The sequence below is a fragment of the Nyctibius grandis genome, chromosome 3 (assembly GCF_013368605.1).
Source record: "Nyctibius grandis isolate bNycGra1 chromosome 3, bNycGra1.pri, whole genome shotgun sequence".
NCBI lineage: Eukaryota > Metazoa > Chordata > Aves > Nyctibiiformes > Nyctibiidae > Nyctibius > Nyctibius grandis.
In genome coordinates, this window is record NC_090660.1 from 681,750 (window position 1) to 699,096 (window position 17,347).

At 46.8% G+C, this 17,347-nt stretch overlaps 1 protein-coding gene across 2 annotated transcripts in view; it reads right to left on the reverse strand.

Moving 5' to 3' along the window:
• Positions 1 to 5,546, reverse strand: part of EGFR (epidermal growth factor receptor) — a 144,246-nt gene extending 138,700 nt beyond the window's left edge. For both annotated transcript variants that reach the window (XM_068397297.1, XM_068397296.1), the window contains exon 1: positions 5,411 to 5,546. In XM_068397297.1, the coding sequence (XP_068253398.1) occupies positions 5,411 to 5,513 (103 nt within the window). In that variant the 5' untranslated portion in view covers positions 5,514 to 5,546. The remainder of the gene's footprint in view (positions 1 to 5,410) is intronic.
• Between the last annotated feature and the right edge of the window lie 11,801 nt (positions 5,547 to 17,347).

The window sequence follows — 17,347 nt, forward strand, 5'->3', positions numbered from 1 at the left end:
GGGTTCTCATGCTTCTTCCCTGTGAGCAACCCTCAATAATATCATTAAGCACAAGACCCACACCTACACACTCTCCCTCCGAGCCAAACTACAACGGCATGTCATAGCCCTCAATAAATAACACTCTTGCTTCAGCAGGAGCAGGCATTTATTTTGGTACAACTTCTCTGTACGTGGAGTACATGTTTTTTTTTCCACATTTCCTTTAGGAATCACTTCTGCTGCCCATATTCATGCCAAATGTTCTGTAACTATTTCTGAAGAAAAAAAAAATACGCTATTACTCAATGCTGTTAGGTCAGCAGAATTCAGCCCTAAAAAAAGAAGCACTACGGTCCCGTTTGCTGTAGTGGGGAAGCCAAGAAGTAACACATCCAAAACGAGAATGGGCAGGAACACTACTAGATCTCATAGTGCACCTACTAATAAAGCGTTCCTGGAAATGAAGGGGCACAGGAGAAGCTCAAATCAATACGTATTTAACAGGGTCTGTGTGTACTGTGCCAAGCTGAACGACAACTGTCCGAGTCCACACCAAACATCAAGTGGTGGGTTCCTGCACTGTGAACCATGAACTCCTGGCAAAAAAAAAACGCACCTGAACACTTTCCACCCCCAGCTACACAACGCTGATAAATCCGTAGTGCTGGCTCCCCATGGCCTCTTAGGACAAGAGGACACAGCCTCAAGCTTGGCCAGGGGAGGTTCAGGTTGGACATTAGGAAGCGTTTCTTCTCAGAAAGGGTCATTAGCCATTGGAAGGCGCTGCCCAGGGAAGTGGTGGAGTCACCATCTCTGGAGGGGTTTAAGAAAAGCCTGGACATGGCACTTAGTGCCCTGGTCTAGTTGCCATGGTGGTGTCAGGGCAATGGTTGGACTCTATGATCCCAGAGGTCTCTTCCAACCTGGTTGATTCTGTGATTCTGTCATGCATTTCACGAGCTGTCCAGAGCAGAGAGGTACAAACGGCAGCAGTCCTCAGGAACGGAGGACTTCTGATGAGTCACATCCAACACAGCTCTTATCCCACCCTTGTCACCCACGGAGGTCTGGCATTGCATCAGCCTCATCCAGAGCGTGCATCCCAGAGGTGAGGACCCGTCTGCTAACGCCTTGGCATTATTCCCACTCTCCTGCCATCCCCCTCAGCCCCATGAAGCAGCAGCTCCCGCTCAGTCATCATCCCCAACACTGAAGTGCTGCTTAGGACCCAGAGAGGCAAATCCTGCACCAACTTCTCCAACGGCACTTATGGCAAGAGGTGTTGCTCAAGCTAACCTTCAGGCAAGAGCAAGGCAGGTGACTATCCCCATCACAGCAATAACTGCTGCTTGAGTATTCATGGGAGGCTACACACCTCCTACAACTGCTACGGAGCAAATCCGGGAAACGTAACGCGAGAACATGCCTTCCACTGAGGAGCAAATAATAGCTCCGCTGCCTTTCCTAATAGCTTTCCCTTTCTGCTAAAACTAGCAAAATCCCAGCTGGATTGAGTGCGACTCCTGTGCCAGCTGAGCTCCGACCAACAGAATTGCCTTTTTCCCTAGTAGGTGCACAAGGAGAGCAGAACGGGGTTTTGAGAAATTATAAACACAAGTAGAAGATGCCTAAAATTTCCAAAATAACAATTGCTTTAGCTAGCAGGTCATCTTCTTACAGAATAAGATCTCGCCCCTGTTTTGAATAGTCTAAATTAAAAAGGTTTATCAGCCAGGTGCTTCTAATGCAGACTGGCCAGAGGATGCTTCTGAGGGTACAGGCAATCTTGGCTCCCCCAGGTGAATTTCTCCAGGTGAAAGCACTTTTCTGACCATACGACCATGTTTGCATTACACAAGCACTTTTGCAATACAGACCCGAGCCTAACATGAGGTTTGACACAAGTTCTCACACCTGCAAACACCAATGCTTATAACATAACACGCTGACGACTAATTTCGAACATATGTTAGTTCTTTTTGGGATACTCCACTCACGTATGTATGGTGACTGCAGCCTCTGATGCACACACGCTACCGAAACTTAAACTAATCCAGGAGTTTGTGGCAATACCTACAGTTTCTATGCAAAACCCTTCCATGAAGGTACTGTCGTCCTCCCTAAAATGAAGCAAACCTTTCACTAGGCTCCTTTCTGAAGAGCTATTAAGCAAAGGCAGATTGTGCTCAATCTAACACCACCTTCTGAAGGAACTGGTTTGGCTAGTCAGCTATCTTGCTGCTAAAGCAGCATATCCCCGTGATTTCAGCGATACATGGATATCCCAACGCAAAAGTCAGCCCTGAGGACCATAATGGCACTGTGCGACACTCCCTGAAAGTCTCTCTCTATAAATTAACAAATAAATTACAACGGGCTACTCTGATTGTAAAGTCTCCAGGGCATTGATCTTGATTTCTTATTTATCTGCAAATCTCTTCATATACTCTTGATGCAAGAAATAACACATTTGTATTTACTGCTGTCACGTCTGTGTGTAGTCTGCTCACCACACACACACACTCTGCTGAAAGGCCACTCTCTTTTGTGGCATTTTGCACAGTCACTGTATTTTGCAGATTGCCCGAATTAAGATGACTGCTGTCATTTTACCTTCCCTTTCCTGCTTATCAGAAATTGCCTTTAATGATGGGAGGATCTGGGTTTTGTTCTTAATCATTCACACATTGAGGCACTGGAGTAAGAGCGACTCTATAGTCAAGACTACTTATTTAATTGTATTACTTCACCAAATTGGGTTGTATCAGTATCTAAATTCCCACATCTCTAACTGCATTCACTGTCAGGGCTGCACATATTTATTTCAGTTTCCAAATCAAAAAAAGTTCAGTCATTTACAGAGAAAAAAAATAAATGGGTGCATAGACAAGACCTTAGATAATAAACAAATACCTACACACACGTTTGCTCCTATCTCCACCCAGAAAACTCCACTTGCATAAGTGATGATATAAATACAGGAATGGCAAAACAGCATACCAACAACCCCGGTACTAACAGGAGTGTGAGATGTCCTTCACCTGCGCCCTGGCACCCGGCAGGCAGAGGACACTGCCACTCCTCAGCCCAACACGGAGCAGCACGCTCCCGTCCCACAACGGCTGCAGCTACAGATCAAAACCAGAGATATAAAACCAATATAGAGCAACAAAAAGTAGTTTGCTTAACTGTAGCAGTGTCACCCAGCCCTGACACACAAAACCAGACACGGGTCAAGTGTACCTCAGCGTCCAGCAATTCCGTTTGGTTCTGGAATATGCACAACTAGGTGGGGTTTTTTGTATCGTAACGACTACAGTGTTATAACTAAACTCATTTTCTCTCATCCATATTCAAAGAACTCATTCTAAAATTCTGAGAAAAGACACAGTTGTATTTAAATTTCCATTCAAACATTAGTTTTGATTTTATAGGTTGATTCTGACATTCTTCAAACAAAACATTTGCCCAGGTACTATTTTTTTTTTTTTTGAGACATCTCTTTTTGGCAACAGAACAAATCAAGTTGAAATTTTTAAAAGTGTAATTTCATACGCTATTTGAACTTCTAACATCCACCAAATTTGGCCTTAAAACTCAAGGGTGTTGCTTATATTTATTACAGCACATTTACCTCCAGAATTACTCTGAATTCTGACGCTGGGTCCTACCACTTGACCAAGGTGGCAGGTCCTCAACATGCAGTGATACTCTGTTACCTGCTGGACCTGTCGCTTCAAACCAGTGACTCGCAATTCTCAAATGCTGCTTTATTTTGTATCTCTGACTTATTTTCTTGCTTATCCTCAAGCGTGGGAAGAAATCAGTAAAGACCAATCAATTGATTAATGCTTCAAGAAATTCTTCTGCCTTCACCTCTGCCGCTGAGCCTCCAGCTCTCCTGAGAGGAACAGTTACTTGCTGACAGAACATACTGAGAATAATCTCTAGTGGGTTTATCACTTAGCTGTTGATTGTTCAGTAATCCTCAAATAACTGGCACCCTCCTAAGTTTATGAGACACAGAATTAAACACTATAAACAAGGTATTTCTCCTTGTTATATACCCTACAGGGCATGTGCACCTGAGACTGCATCTCAAAAGACTTCACACAAGCACAGCAGATGGAGTCACCTTCCTTCTCATCGTTTTCAAAGGGTGAGGGGAAGAAAAAAGGAAAAAAAAAAAAAGAAAAAGAAAACCAGGAGAGAAAAACTGCCCATGTTACATCAACAACAGGTATGAACTTGATTTCTGGAACGAGAGAATCTCTCCACTTTTTGAAGGTTGTGCAACTAGTTCTGTTGGACGGGGTGTTTCTCCCTGTCAGGGTGGTTTTGCTGTCCACAGTCACGAAAAACTTAACTTAGTTGCTTTAAGCCATACATCAGCCCTTATAAAAACTATTAATTCTCTTCTCCCGCCTTTTCTTTAAAAAGAAATAAAGAGAAAAAAAAAAAAGAAAAACCACAACCACCCAAATCTGCATTTTTTCCCGGCTGGCAGATTTCCAAGATAAAGAAGACTGCGCTCTGCCTGGAACAGCAGCCGGGGCCTGCTCTCTAAACTCACAAAAGAGAACACTACACACAGAGAAAAAGCGGCGGATCTCAGCAGCCACAAACGTTTTCTCACCCTCTAAACCAGTTTCTCAAAAAAAAAAATACAAGCCACCAGCCAAGGCGGGCCCGCTCCGCGCAGTTCCCACGCACGCCGAGCCGGGCGGTCCGTGCCAGGGGTGACAGCCCCGGCGGGGTCGGGACGACCGGGTCAGACAGGGACAAACCGCTCCTGTCTTTAACAGCTGGGGAACCAGGACCCGCATGAAGTTTTCCCTCTTGCCACACGCCCCTCTCTTCCCAGGTGCATACATATATATATTTATTATTATTTTTTTTTTTAAGAGAACAAGCGGAGGTGCCCAGGTCAGGGCGACAGGCGGGGGTTACCGGAGCGGCGCTTACTCGGGAGTTACGCGGATTTTCGCCGTCGGTGCGGGGCTGAGCCCGCCGCCCGGCCGGGGAGCGACGGGGCGACACGGGAAGGGGGGAAAAAAGAAGGAAAAAAAAAAAAAAAAGAAAAAAAAACAAAACCCAAACACGAAAGGAGAGAAGCACAACCGCTGAGGTGCGCCAAGGCTTATTCCCTTTTATTTCCTCCACCCCCACAAAAGAAAATAAGCCCAGAATCAGGAAGTCGGAGCTGCGCGATCGCTGCTTTAGGTTTGGGTTTTTCCCCCTTTCTCCGTTTTGGTGTGTTGTTTTATTTTTTATTTTAAAAGGAAAGAAGCAGTCGGGACTTTCCCTCCGCCGCTCCCCGCGGGAGGCCGCGGCGCGCCGCCGCCCTCAGCCCGGCTCCCGCGGAGCGCACGGCGGCGGCGGGACCCCGCACCCCGGCCCGGCTCCCCCCCCCCCGTGTCCCCCGTACCTTTCTTCTCCTCCACGGCGGAGCAGAGGGCGACGCGCCCCAGGAGCAGCACCAGGACAGCGGCCCCGCGGGGCCCGGCGGCGAGGGGGCTGCGGCCGCCCATGCTGCGGGGGCCGCCGCTCCCTCAGGGGTCGGACGGGACGGACGCGCGGAGGTCTCCGCGGAGCCGCTCCGCAGTTCTCCCGCGGCCGCGCTCAGCTCCTCCCCGGCGCGGCTCCGCGCAGCATGCTGGAGGGCGGCCGTCGAGGGCTGCGCGCACACGTGCGTGCCCCGCTGCGGGCCGGCTGCTGCCTTCCTCCTCCTCCTCCTCCCTCTGCTCCTCCTGCTGCAGGCGGCGGCGGGTGCGCGGGGGCTTGCGGAGCGGCTGGAGCCGGCTGCGGGACAGGGACGCGGCCGGCCGCGGAGCGCAGGGGCTCCCTCTGGGGACGCCGAGGAGGAGGATGGGGCGGGAGCGAGGACGAGGGCGGGGAGGAGGGAACCGGCGGCGCCTTCCCCGCCCAGGTGGGGAAGGGGTGGAGCCGCCACCTGTCCCGGGATGGAGGGGGAGAGGAGGGGTGAGGGCGGTTCAGCTGCCCCGCCTTGCTCGGGACGGCGTTGAGGGGGTGTCGCTTCCCGGCAGCTTCTGCCCAAGGCACGAGCACGCGTTTGTGCCGCCGATCGCGAAAAAGCGGCGTGGCCCTGGCACGGCCTCTGCCCCCCCCTCCGCCATGTCCCCTCCTGAGGGAGGCCGGGCCCGCGGGGCGGGGCGGGGGCTGCGCGGGAGCAGCAGAGAGCCCGTCCCGTCACAGCCCCTCAGGGAGGGGAGCGCGGGAAGGGCGGGCTGAGGGGGGCAGCGACAGCGGAGCGGGAGTCGGCCTCTTCTGACGGGCCACCAGCGCTAGGACAAGAGGACACAGCCTCAAGCTGCGCCAGGTTGGACATTAGGAAGCATTTCTTCTCAAAAAGGGTCATTAGACACTGGAAGGGGCTGCCCAGGGAGGTGGTGGAGTCACCATCTCTGGAGGGGTTTAAGACTGGACATGGCACTTAGTGAGTGAGAAAGTGCTCCTTGCTCCGCGTAGCAAGTTACTTCATCAACACATAATAATCCAAGTGGTTTTGAGGTGCTCCAGGGACACCCACAGACGTTAGGCAAAAGAGTACATGCGTGGTGCGCCTTCCCCACAACATCTTCCCCCCCGAGAGGCGAAATCAGGGTTCAGTAAAATATGCTTATGGTTACAATCTCTTTTTCTAACAGGCTGCTCCTCCTCTTATCACTCAGGCATGTAAATAAGGACTTAGAAGTGTCACTTGTCTGGGCTGGGATGTCTCCGAGTAAATCATGATTCAACATTCAAACTTGTTAAATGCTGGTGGCAATTTCTCCATAAGGCTCTTGTGAAGACTGAGCCACACAGTCAATAGGATATGAATCCTTAGAACTGTTATGATTAATTGGGAACTCCAGAAAAGTCCGTAATGACATGAGATTTGGGAGATTACGTGCTAAAATGCCTGTGTCCATCACAGGGTGCTGGAACACAATAGATTGCAAAATAGCCACTGAGTGTATCTGACTCTCCTCTGTGAGGCATGTTCCTCTGAGAGATGCATTACTTTCTCCTACCGGTCAGCTTCCTCTGTACAATCTCTTTCTGATGGTTTAACTAGTCCCTGTCCTGACTAGGCAGAGAAAACCACCATCCCATTTGCTTCTCCTAGTGCAAAACCCGATGCCTGACCACGTGCCTTTAACCACGTACCATCCTGCCACGCCGGTAATCATTTATTAAGATGAATTGGGTTACAAGTCAGCATTTGTATGCTGTAGCTGACATTCTGGTTTGATTATGTTTTGTAAATAATGTGAAAGAGGTACTTTGAAGTAAACTCAGGCATCAGTAATATCCGAGGAACTCATATGATTCGTTCCGTGGCTATAACTGAGGGCAGAATCTGGGCTTACGATACAATATTAATGCAGTTTGCTTCAAAGATGCTCACGTAGTGCAACCTTGTAAACATTATATGTATATGATTAATTTTCATTTATTTAGACAAACAGGAGGATTTTTAAAAATGAGAGGCACAGGAAAAAAATTACCAAATTCTAGGGACGGAGGATTTGGAAAGTGTCCTCAGCACACACTACAGACTGCAGCTTGCATTATGAGAAGGGAAGAGCAATTACAACAACCTCGAATCAGTTCTGTAGATAAATACTAAATAAAAACACGTGCCCTTAGACTTGCATGTTGAGCATCGAGCTACCACTATGGAAGGCAATGGAGTTTTTAAAATCTAGAAAAAGAAAGGATTTAAAGGGATAATTGGAAAACAAACTAAATGGGGGGGGAAAAAAGAAAACATCATTTGCATATGAACTCAGTGGAGAAACTTGTCCAAGTCCTGTCCTGACACGCTAAAGAACAAATACTTGCTTTGCAGAATTTTTCGTGCAGTTGAGATTCTACCTGCTATACTGAGCAGGAACGTTTCATACTTGCTTCACCTCCCATCACGTACTGCCCTTACACGAATGCACATAAAACCAAGTGTTTGATCCTAACTAAGCTCCTCCTTCACTCCTGACATGACAGGCAAGGGAAGACTTGGCAAATTCTCCTTTAAATTTGTTTTCCCACCCTGCAGATATCCACTACAGGAGACCCTCCTCTGCTGCTGGTAGTGCAATACCACTGACGGGGCTGCGTAGCAAGCTGTTGGTGAGTTCCATCCTACCTTTTTGAGCACAAACGTGTTACTTTCATGGCATCTGTGCTCTATTGCCAAGGTCACGAGATACATAAAGAGACTAAGACTGAGGTTTGAGGCACTTGTGATCCCAGGCAGGGCTCTCAGGCCTTTTTTACACAACAATTTCTGAAACAGTTTGAATCCAAACATGACATTTTCCCTAACAGCTGGTCACTGCGTTTGGTATAAGTCCTTTGAAGCTAACTTAACTACAGGGATTTCAGCATGGGCATGCAATATTTCTTCATATTGCAAAACTTTTATTACCAGCTGCATGAGTGTATATCCATCCAAAGGTCATGGGACAAAGGCCAACCTTTTGACCATCAATTTTTAAATGAATACAACATACAGAGACTATCACACAAAATGCAACATCTTGCTTCAGCTTCCTTTTGACTCACTTGCATTATAGTCCGTATGTTGGAGCGAGTCCAGAGGAGGGCGACCAAGCTGGTGAAGGGTCTGGAGGGTCTGACCTACGAGGAATGGCTGAGGGAGCTGGGGGTGTTTAGCCTGGAGAAGAGGAGGCTCAGAGGTGACCTTAGTGCAGTCTACAACTACCTGAAGGGAGGTTGTAGCGGGGTGGGAGTCGGCCTCTTCTCCCAGGCAACCAGCGACAGGACAAGAGGACACAGCCACAAGCTTCGCCAGGGGAGGTTCAGGTTGGACATTAGGAAGCATTTCTTCTCAGAAAGGGTCATTAGACACTGGAAGGGGCTGCCCAGGGAGGTGGTGGAGTCACCATCTCTGGAGGGGTTTAAGAAAAGCCTGGACATGGCACTTAGTGCCCTGGTCTAGTTGCCATGGTGGTGTCAGGGCAACGGTTGGACTCGATGATCCCAGAGGGCTCTTCCAACCTGATTGATTCTGTGATTCTGTTCTGTGATATATCTCCTACCTTCTCTATATTAAGCATAAACACGCTGACATGTGAAGTAAAGTCCATGTAAGCTGGTAGTTCAGATCCTGCTGGATTGCAGAACTGAACTGCGATTGCTCACCATCGCTTGCCCGCGCCGCTGAGCTGATTGCCACATGTGGAGAGAAGTAACTCTAAGAGGATGAATAACTGATTTCCCCATCAGTGGAAAAAGCAGGATTAATTCTCCTATCTCTTCCACATTCCCTCGAAACAGAATAGTCTCAAAAGCCTTTCAAGAGCAAAAAAATCCCTGCTGCTGGGTCTTTTCCGTGAATGCAACAAAAAACCCGCGTTGGTTCCCATCATCCCTCGACAAATGGGTCAGCATTTGCCTCTCAAAAAAAATTAACCAGCAACTGTTTCTCGATGGCAACGCAGCTCTTCTCTGGGTGTTGCAGAAGTGATTTTAAAGGGCAGGCTTTTTACTGGAAGAGAAGAAATGAAGCAGAGCTGAGTTAGCAGAGTTTTACAATCCAGCTTGCTCAGATTTCATTTGCATGGTGTTCGAGATTGTGGACGTTGTAGTTTGCATTGTAGTTGTATCCTGTGGCTCCTTGCTGAGGATTTAAAGTAAGGATGGAGGTAATAATTCGTGGGGCTTTATGGCACTTTGCATGTTGAAAACATTGCACAAACATTAACCAGTTTATCTTCACCAATCTCCTGTAAAGCAGGTTAGTAGCTATAATTTCCATTTTATAGATGTAAAATAATTTGCCTTGGGCAGGGTGTTAGTGGCAGAGCTAGGGTTACCCCTCAAGAGCTGGTTATTCTAACCACCGTATTTAAACCTCCCCAGATCATGCTGCTTCTAGAGAGTGTCCCTGATTGATAAAAATATATGTATTTTTACACACTCAGATTCTCTCTTGCTTCTCTTAACACTGTTTGTGTAACAGCACTTAGAGAGAACAAGACCAACACACACACACACGGGTGCTGGAATTAAACCTTAATTATAGTGAATTGCACAGTCAGTATTTCAGCACGTGACCATCGTGGTGTCTCAGGAGGGTTCTGACACATTCTTTGGTTTTTTTTTTAGTCCAGGTTTTATCTGTCATCTGAGTCACCAAGTTCAATGTTGCATTTTCACTTAACTCAGAAACAGACTTTTAAAGTGTTTTAAACTCTGATATAGGGATTTGCAGCACCAGCTTATTCACTCATGAAAGTAGGCAACAAAAAAGTCAATATAAAAATAAAACCTGTGTGGCTGTAGTGGGTTTTAGTACCCAAAGAGCCTATGCCACCCATTGCACAGGAGAAACTGCTAGCTGTCCTCTGAATTATGGCTCGTCTTTGCAAAGACCCTCCAGTATAAAGCAAGAAAAAGAAAATAAATTGATTTGTGCATTTACATTATCATCTAAAATGATTACACACAACAAAAGGGTATAGCAAATTCTTTCAGTATTCAAGACAAACATTACAATTCATGACATAAACTGAACCATGTTACCAGGGTATCATGGGAATAACTATACTGTGGTGACAAAAGGATGCAGTTTTAACTCGGAGGGAGTTATTATTTCCCATCTCCCAAAACATCTACTGAACTGCTGGGGAATATGGCATCTCCATTGCCATCTGTTAGATCATTTCAAAGGGCAGAATAAATCTCTGGCTCGAAAGCATCCATCCCTTTGGTGTTTGTAACGTCATGTAGGAACGACTGTGGTTTTCCACATACTTTAACAAATCCTGAAGTTAGACATTTCTTGCTGTGGTCTTACCTAAGTGAGTTCTACATTTGTATGAGTGAGGACATAAGGACTGATACTGTGATGGAATGAGGTGTGTTGTGTCCAAAAATCTTTGTTACTAAACAGTGCAGTAGCTTCCTACACCATAGAAACAAGCTCCTGCCTTATTTCTGTCCTTTGTTAGGGTGACTTACACTGATTCTACACACACTCTTTTGCTCAACCAGAAATCACAGCTCTCTGTGTGACTGCAGCAAATACAATTTGAACATGCTGTCAATAAATCAGACATCAGTAGAAGCAGAGCTGAAGCCACCAGACCACACCATATAGTTATTCAGGACTAGTAATGGTAGGTGTCTGATTATGAACACGGATACTGCTAATTGCATTCCTCTCACTGTCCCTTCCACACAAGCGAAGAAGGAGCTTTACACCTTTGCTCACCTAATTTCTGACCCACCACGTGAGCTGCAGATACGTACACAGTGACAAAGAGAGAGGGACAACAAAGCACGAGCCTGTGCCCCAAACTTTGCCTTAGGAAGAGTACAAGTGCCACGAAGCTGAGCTCGGGTGTGATGGTTGGCTGGGGCTGCTTGTGCTTATCCCTCTCCTTCCCTTCCCAGTAAAGTCCTTTGATCTACCCCTACCCAGCTCCCACCTGAAGTTCAACACCACGTGCAAATACAGCAAGCGGCTGCTCAAAATACTGTCTCCTCAGGTGTTTGTAGTGCAAAGAGAGAGCGAGGAAGGCTGATAGCCCTGAGTCAAGGCACAAAGAATGCCAGTTGCATCAAGGGTGTGGCTAACAGGGGTTTCTTCAGATTTACCCATCTCCTGCTGTTTGCATCCGAAGCAGACACAGATAGGGATGATAAGAGATTGCAACACTGTGATTCTCCTAAACAACTGCAGTTACCAGTCATTATTTGGGCTAGTGAATATAAAAGAAGTCAGCCTGCCTTTATATCCATTCCTTATTTTGCATTATGGAGGTATCTCTGCCTCAACTCACTTTTCTACATCAGTTCCTAGATGTTACTCAAAACAAAGACACACAGAGGCTGACTAGACTAGTCAATTCAACATATTCAGGACTGTTCTCCAGTGTGTGAATGAATTTCCACAGAGCAGCTTGAGTCCACCAGAATGTTAAATTCAGTCTCCAGATCGGTGTGGTTGCATCCAAACTACCTACCAGCAGCAATCCTTGGCCTCTGCTAACTCTCAAACCATGTTTGGGAGAACACTAGACAGACAAGCCTGGGACTGTTCGTGTAAGTGATTAGTGCAGATGATGTGCAGGGAACACCCCCTGCATAACTGACCGATGTGGACATGGTCATACCTATTTCCCAATATTTCAACGTCAGCAGTTCTGTTTTTTACTCATCTCAGCACGCACATATTCGATACCCAGAGTATCTCAGTAGGCAAATTTTCCTTTCTAGCCCAAAAAAACACAAAGATGATCATCAGTTCTTTTCTCCCAGCCCTGCAAGACAATAACTTCCCTGAGGATTATAGACACTTCATTGCTTGTTGCTTCTCTGTGACTACAGAGATAAGCCGTTGAAATCATTACCTTGCATTTTCCACTTGAAAACTTGGCCCAGTAGCAAATCTGTCATTGAAGAGAACGGGAAAAGTATTTTTCTGTCGTGTATGTCGAGGTTGTGTCTCCAAAGCATTTTAACCGCAGAGTAGATGCTTTTTATTCAAAGCAAAATAAGTCATAATGCTTAAAAAAAATTCTATCATCACATCTTTTTCAGCACTGCATAGTTAAATAATAAAGACATATGCAGCAAAGGCTGGGCAAGTCAATATGATTAATCTAACCTATATCCCAGAGATATTGCAACTGTGCTCAAACACATCCTATAGGACATGGCCAGGCAGCCAGTTGCCTTTTTCCCTTTATCATATCTTAAACTTCCAAAATCTTTCTCAAGTAGATGTTTTCTGCAGTGTGTTGGAGACAGTCACCAAATACGACTGAGCAGAAGAGCAGGTTCTGGAGACCAGAGAGGTGTTGGGCAAGTAATATGGTGCTGGAGGATTGGGTCTGTAAAGCAAAACAGCTGGTACGGAGGTCCTGACGTCCTCACTGCATGTGTTTCTGGGTGTTTTAGTTCAGACTGCCTCCTGTGTGATCAGATGAATGTCCATTTGTGTTGGGCTGTGCTGCGTGTGGCCCTGGAGCACACCTTTCAGTTCAGCTTCATCTGGAAAAAATGCAGCTTGTGCACCTCAACACCCATGTCACGAAGGGAATCACCTTCAAAAGCACACTCCAGATCCATACCAAAATGCTTCTACAAATGGGGTTTGTTTCCACTCTTCCTTATTTCCCTTTCTCTTGTTTTCTCTTTGCCAGTACCCTTGACTGCAAACTGCTGTTTCCAGAAAAAAAAAAAGAAACAATAGAATGTTTGACTTCCTACAGAAGTTTTAATCTTCAGAAGGCAAGATGGGACCTGGATCCCAGCTTCAGTCTTTGAGGTTTCCAGACTGGGCTGACCCCAAACCCAGAATATAAACAAACCCAGAATATAAACAAACCCAGAATATAAACAAACCCAGTCTTTCACGGGTTACGTAGAAAACCGCTTGATATGAAAATGGCAGTGGGATGAGAGTGCCAAGCACTCCCTTCTATCCAGCAACACTGTGAGATAAGCTAGATGAAGTAAAGCCCTGGATAGTACAAACCATACATAAGATCTATAATGGGCTGAAAACATCTGCCTTGGAAAAAAACAGGCTGCTCTGCAGAGCTGGTCCACCAGTCCACACGAGGAGGCAGGGCAGGAGCCAGGGTTGCATCCTCAGGAATCGGATACTGCTACTGGGTGGAGGGAAAGTCAGTTAATCCACAAACCAGATAATCAAGGGCTGACATCATGTTTTAGCTGCTGTCAAAACACCGCTACAAAAAGGGGTTGAGAGGGGTCACCTGGATGCCCTGAGCTTTTTCTTCCTTCCTATTTATAACGTGGTCCCCAGCACACCTCAGGATATCTGTTTGATCTCAGCTCCCTAGTATTTACTCCTTGAGCTCCCAGCAGCTTTGATGGCAGTACTCCCTCTCTGTTCAGACAGATGAGCAATCCTCCGAGCGTTTCAGTAACCCTTCCAGGGGTAATTAAGATATAGCTGTCTCCGCAGCTTCCTCTCCTCCAATCTCAGGTTCAGACCTTAAAATCCCCATGGGACTCGCCGCCGAGGGGATGCAAACCTCTAATCAATTCCGTGTGCACTCTTCAACCTCCGTCAGACCCCCCAGCTACCAGCCTGTTGTATCCTGCGCCGCTGGTAAGAACACAATATCCTGGTGCAATAGGAAGCAGACCATAAACCAGCCCAGGGATAGATGAGAACAAAGCGACCCATCTCCTGCCATTTTTTTCCTGAAATGGGTCAGATTGGGTAGGCTACTCCACATTCTCCATCACCCCATCTTCATAAGCAGCTCTCCTACCACAAGCTCCTCATCGTTTTATTTTATGCGTTACTTCCTTTCCCAGCCACTTCTGCAGAACTAGAGACCCAATTCATTTAAAAAACGAGGCCCAGCACAAGAGCACTAACTTCTCCAGACCTGCTTCCTTCCTGACCTCACTGCTTATTTGATTGTAAAAGACCTGATGCTGCAGTTTTCACAGAGGCAAGCGAGGACCACAATCTCTGTTCCCAGTCTGTGGGAGTGGGAAAGCAACTCTGGCATAAATACATGCAATTTGATACTTTAAATGTATTTTAAAACAGTCCCTTTTCCTTTAAAACTCATTTCCTCTGAAGACAGAAGTTTATCGCCGATGACTCAAGCTTCCTCAAGGTTTTATCAGTTTAAACTTCAGCAATCTTCTTCCTTCATGTATTGTCTCTCCCTACCTCCAGTTTCACAAGGCTTGCGAGGACCTTGTCTTCCGTGGAGTTTTGTTAAAATCAGTTATCAGGACCAATAGATGGAGTGACTGCACAAATCTTGCTTCCAGGCTAAAAAAATCAAGAGCTGGCAAGAAGCTGCAATTGAAACAGTTGAAATGTGCCCTCCATGTCCTTGCTAGTGCCTCAGGAATAATGACAGGTTTGGAGAGTGCAACACCACGACCTTATTTGAAATGGAGCACACTGCAGCGTGTCTGAACGCTCTCTCGAGGCTTTTTTTTAAGTTTAAAGAGACTGTATCAGGACATCAGTGTGGCCCAAGGGTCCCAAAGTTGTTATGGCTAATGGCAGAGGCGTCCGCGCTCCACAATCCTGATGCTTGTCACTCACAGATCTGCTCCTGACCTTTGTTTTTATCTCTGCATCTCACCCCTGAAGCTAACACAGAGTGCAACAGAAGCCAGACCTACTTGAACAAGCCCACACAGAAGTCAGAGGGCTTCCCTGCAGAGTCGGCTGCCGGCTCACAGGGACTTCCCTCGGGAAAGGAAACCAAGGAGGCTGGGTTGCATTTGCAGCTTCTCAAGAACCAGAAGATTGACTATACATGAACTTATCTAAGTAGAGAGAAGGCAGCAAGGGAAAAATAAGAATTACAATGAAAAAGTCTCAAAAACACAAGTGGGAGCACGTCACTGCCATTCTGGGAGACCTGTGCAGCTTAGGAATGCAATAAGGAAAAAAAATCTTTCCCAAAGGAGGTAAATTTCTCTGTGTGGCCTGAAAAATTACATACTGAAGTAGGAGCCAGAGCTTCATAAGTCTGTCTGAGCCCAACCTTCCCTCTGTAAAATGGGGATAACAAGTAGCACAAATAGCTAAATAATTTTTAAGAGTAACAACTTAATAACTACATGATTTATGTGTAGGCTTTAAGAATGCTAAATATTCTTAAAATCTTGGCCTTTCACCATGATTTTGGTTTGGTGTACCCGGGAGAGTGTTTGCTGTTGGAGGGAACAGCTGCACTCTCACTTCTTACGTGAAGCTTCATCCCTGAAATAGAAAGAGGGCAAAGCCAATGAGATACAGCCCTGGCATTGCTGCTCTGCTCACTCTTAATTACCGCTGTGGTGACAAGTGCTGTGTAAATCAAGCCAGCCCGGTGAAGAGTTCTTACCGCAGGCTGGTTAACCACTACGTTAATATGAACATCTGACACTTCATTTTCTAGGAGGGATTAAAACCAGGGTAAAAGCTTGGGGGAGGCCGTTCGTTTGTATGGGTGGGGGAACAGAGGCTGTGAGCAGGAAACTTCGTGGTTTCAGCTGGTATAGATGCTTCAACCCTCGTCTTTAGCCTATGATGTGGAGCCCACTTAGGCTCACTCAGAGCCCAGTGTGAAAGAGGGCAACGAACCTGGATGGGTTTTGCTGCATGATGGTTGCACGTGCCTATAGGCAGGTCTGAAGCAGACAGACAACTCACTGCCGTTGGTAATCAGAGTGGAATGAGGTATTTGCTCTCTTTCCATTAAAAAAAAAATCCAGCCTGAGTGTTTTTAGTAACAGCATTTCTCTAGGAAAGGCATTTGTTTACTTTAGTGCCTGTAAAATTTGTCAGAACAGCAGTCTGGGAAATGGAAAGCCTCGTCTTGTTCACAGAACAAGTCTAACAAGTCCTGCAAGCTCTCTCCCAGTGTTTCACCAGTATGCTTCTACTCAAGGCTGGCAGATTAGCCTTCATCTTCAACACAGCACAGATCTTTCTTCCTTTTCTAAAGAAGATGGTGAGGAGCCTAACGTTGATTCTGGTAGGAGTTAAATACTTCAATGTCTCCATAAACCCAAGTCTAACACAGATGACTACCTCCCACCCAAATACCAACGGCGTTGCTATAGGCACAAGTTTTGTTGGAGACAGGGCCAGGGCATTGGGAAACTTGTGCTGCTGCCACTTGCCCAGGAAGAGCAGAGGTCACCAGCCATCTCCTGCAGCCCACACTCCGCAACGACATTATTTTGCCTAAGCTGCACTTTTCCCCTCAGTGCCCAGCTTTGCTGTGGAGCTTATGTTCTGATGTACATGAGCAAAAAAAATTAATTAATGAACGAGTTAAGGTTCATTGGTGCTATTAAATATGGAGACACAAGTGCAAGGCCTGTCTCAGGAAAGGTCTAACAACACGGCAGCCAATGGAGGCCAGGTGGGACAGGGAGGGAGAGATGTCATGAGAGCATTGGTTTTAGTTTGACACAGAACAGCTGCTCTGAATGAATACTGGCAAGCAGAAATGGAAGTCCTCAGGCACTGTTCTCCACCTCGTCAGGCATTTACACACACAGAACAGCTCCTCTTCTTCCTTTGGGGAGGGAACGGCCCTGACCCACCGCCACCAGAGCTACTTTTGAAGAGCAGAGAGGGACCTTCCCTGGTGTCAGCTCAGGACCTGCTCTCTCCCTGAGCTCATGGAGTGGGACACATGTTCTGTGCAGCTACAGACAGTACGTGTGGAGTGACGGGGGTCTAGGGACTGCAGAGCTCTGAGACATCCATTAGAGGTGGGCAGTAATTTGGGTTGAGTTCCCCTGATTCAGCTCCAACACCAGGCTGCCGCCCACGTGTTTCTGGCTGTTGGCTGTGTAAATTGCTCCCACACGACACAAACCC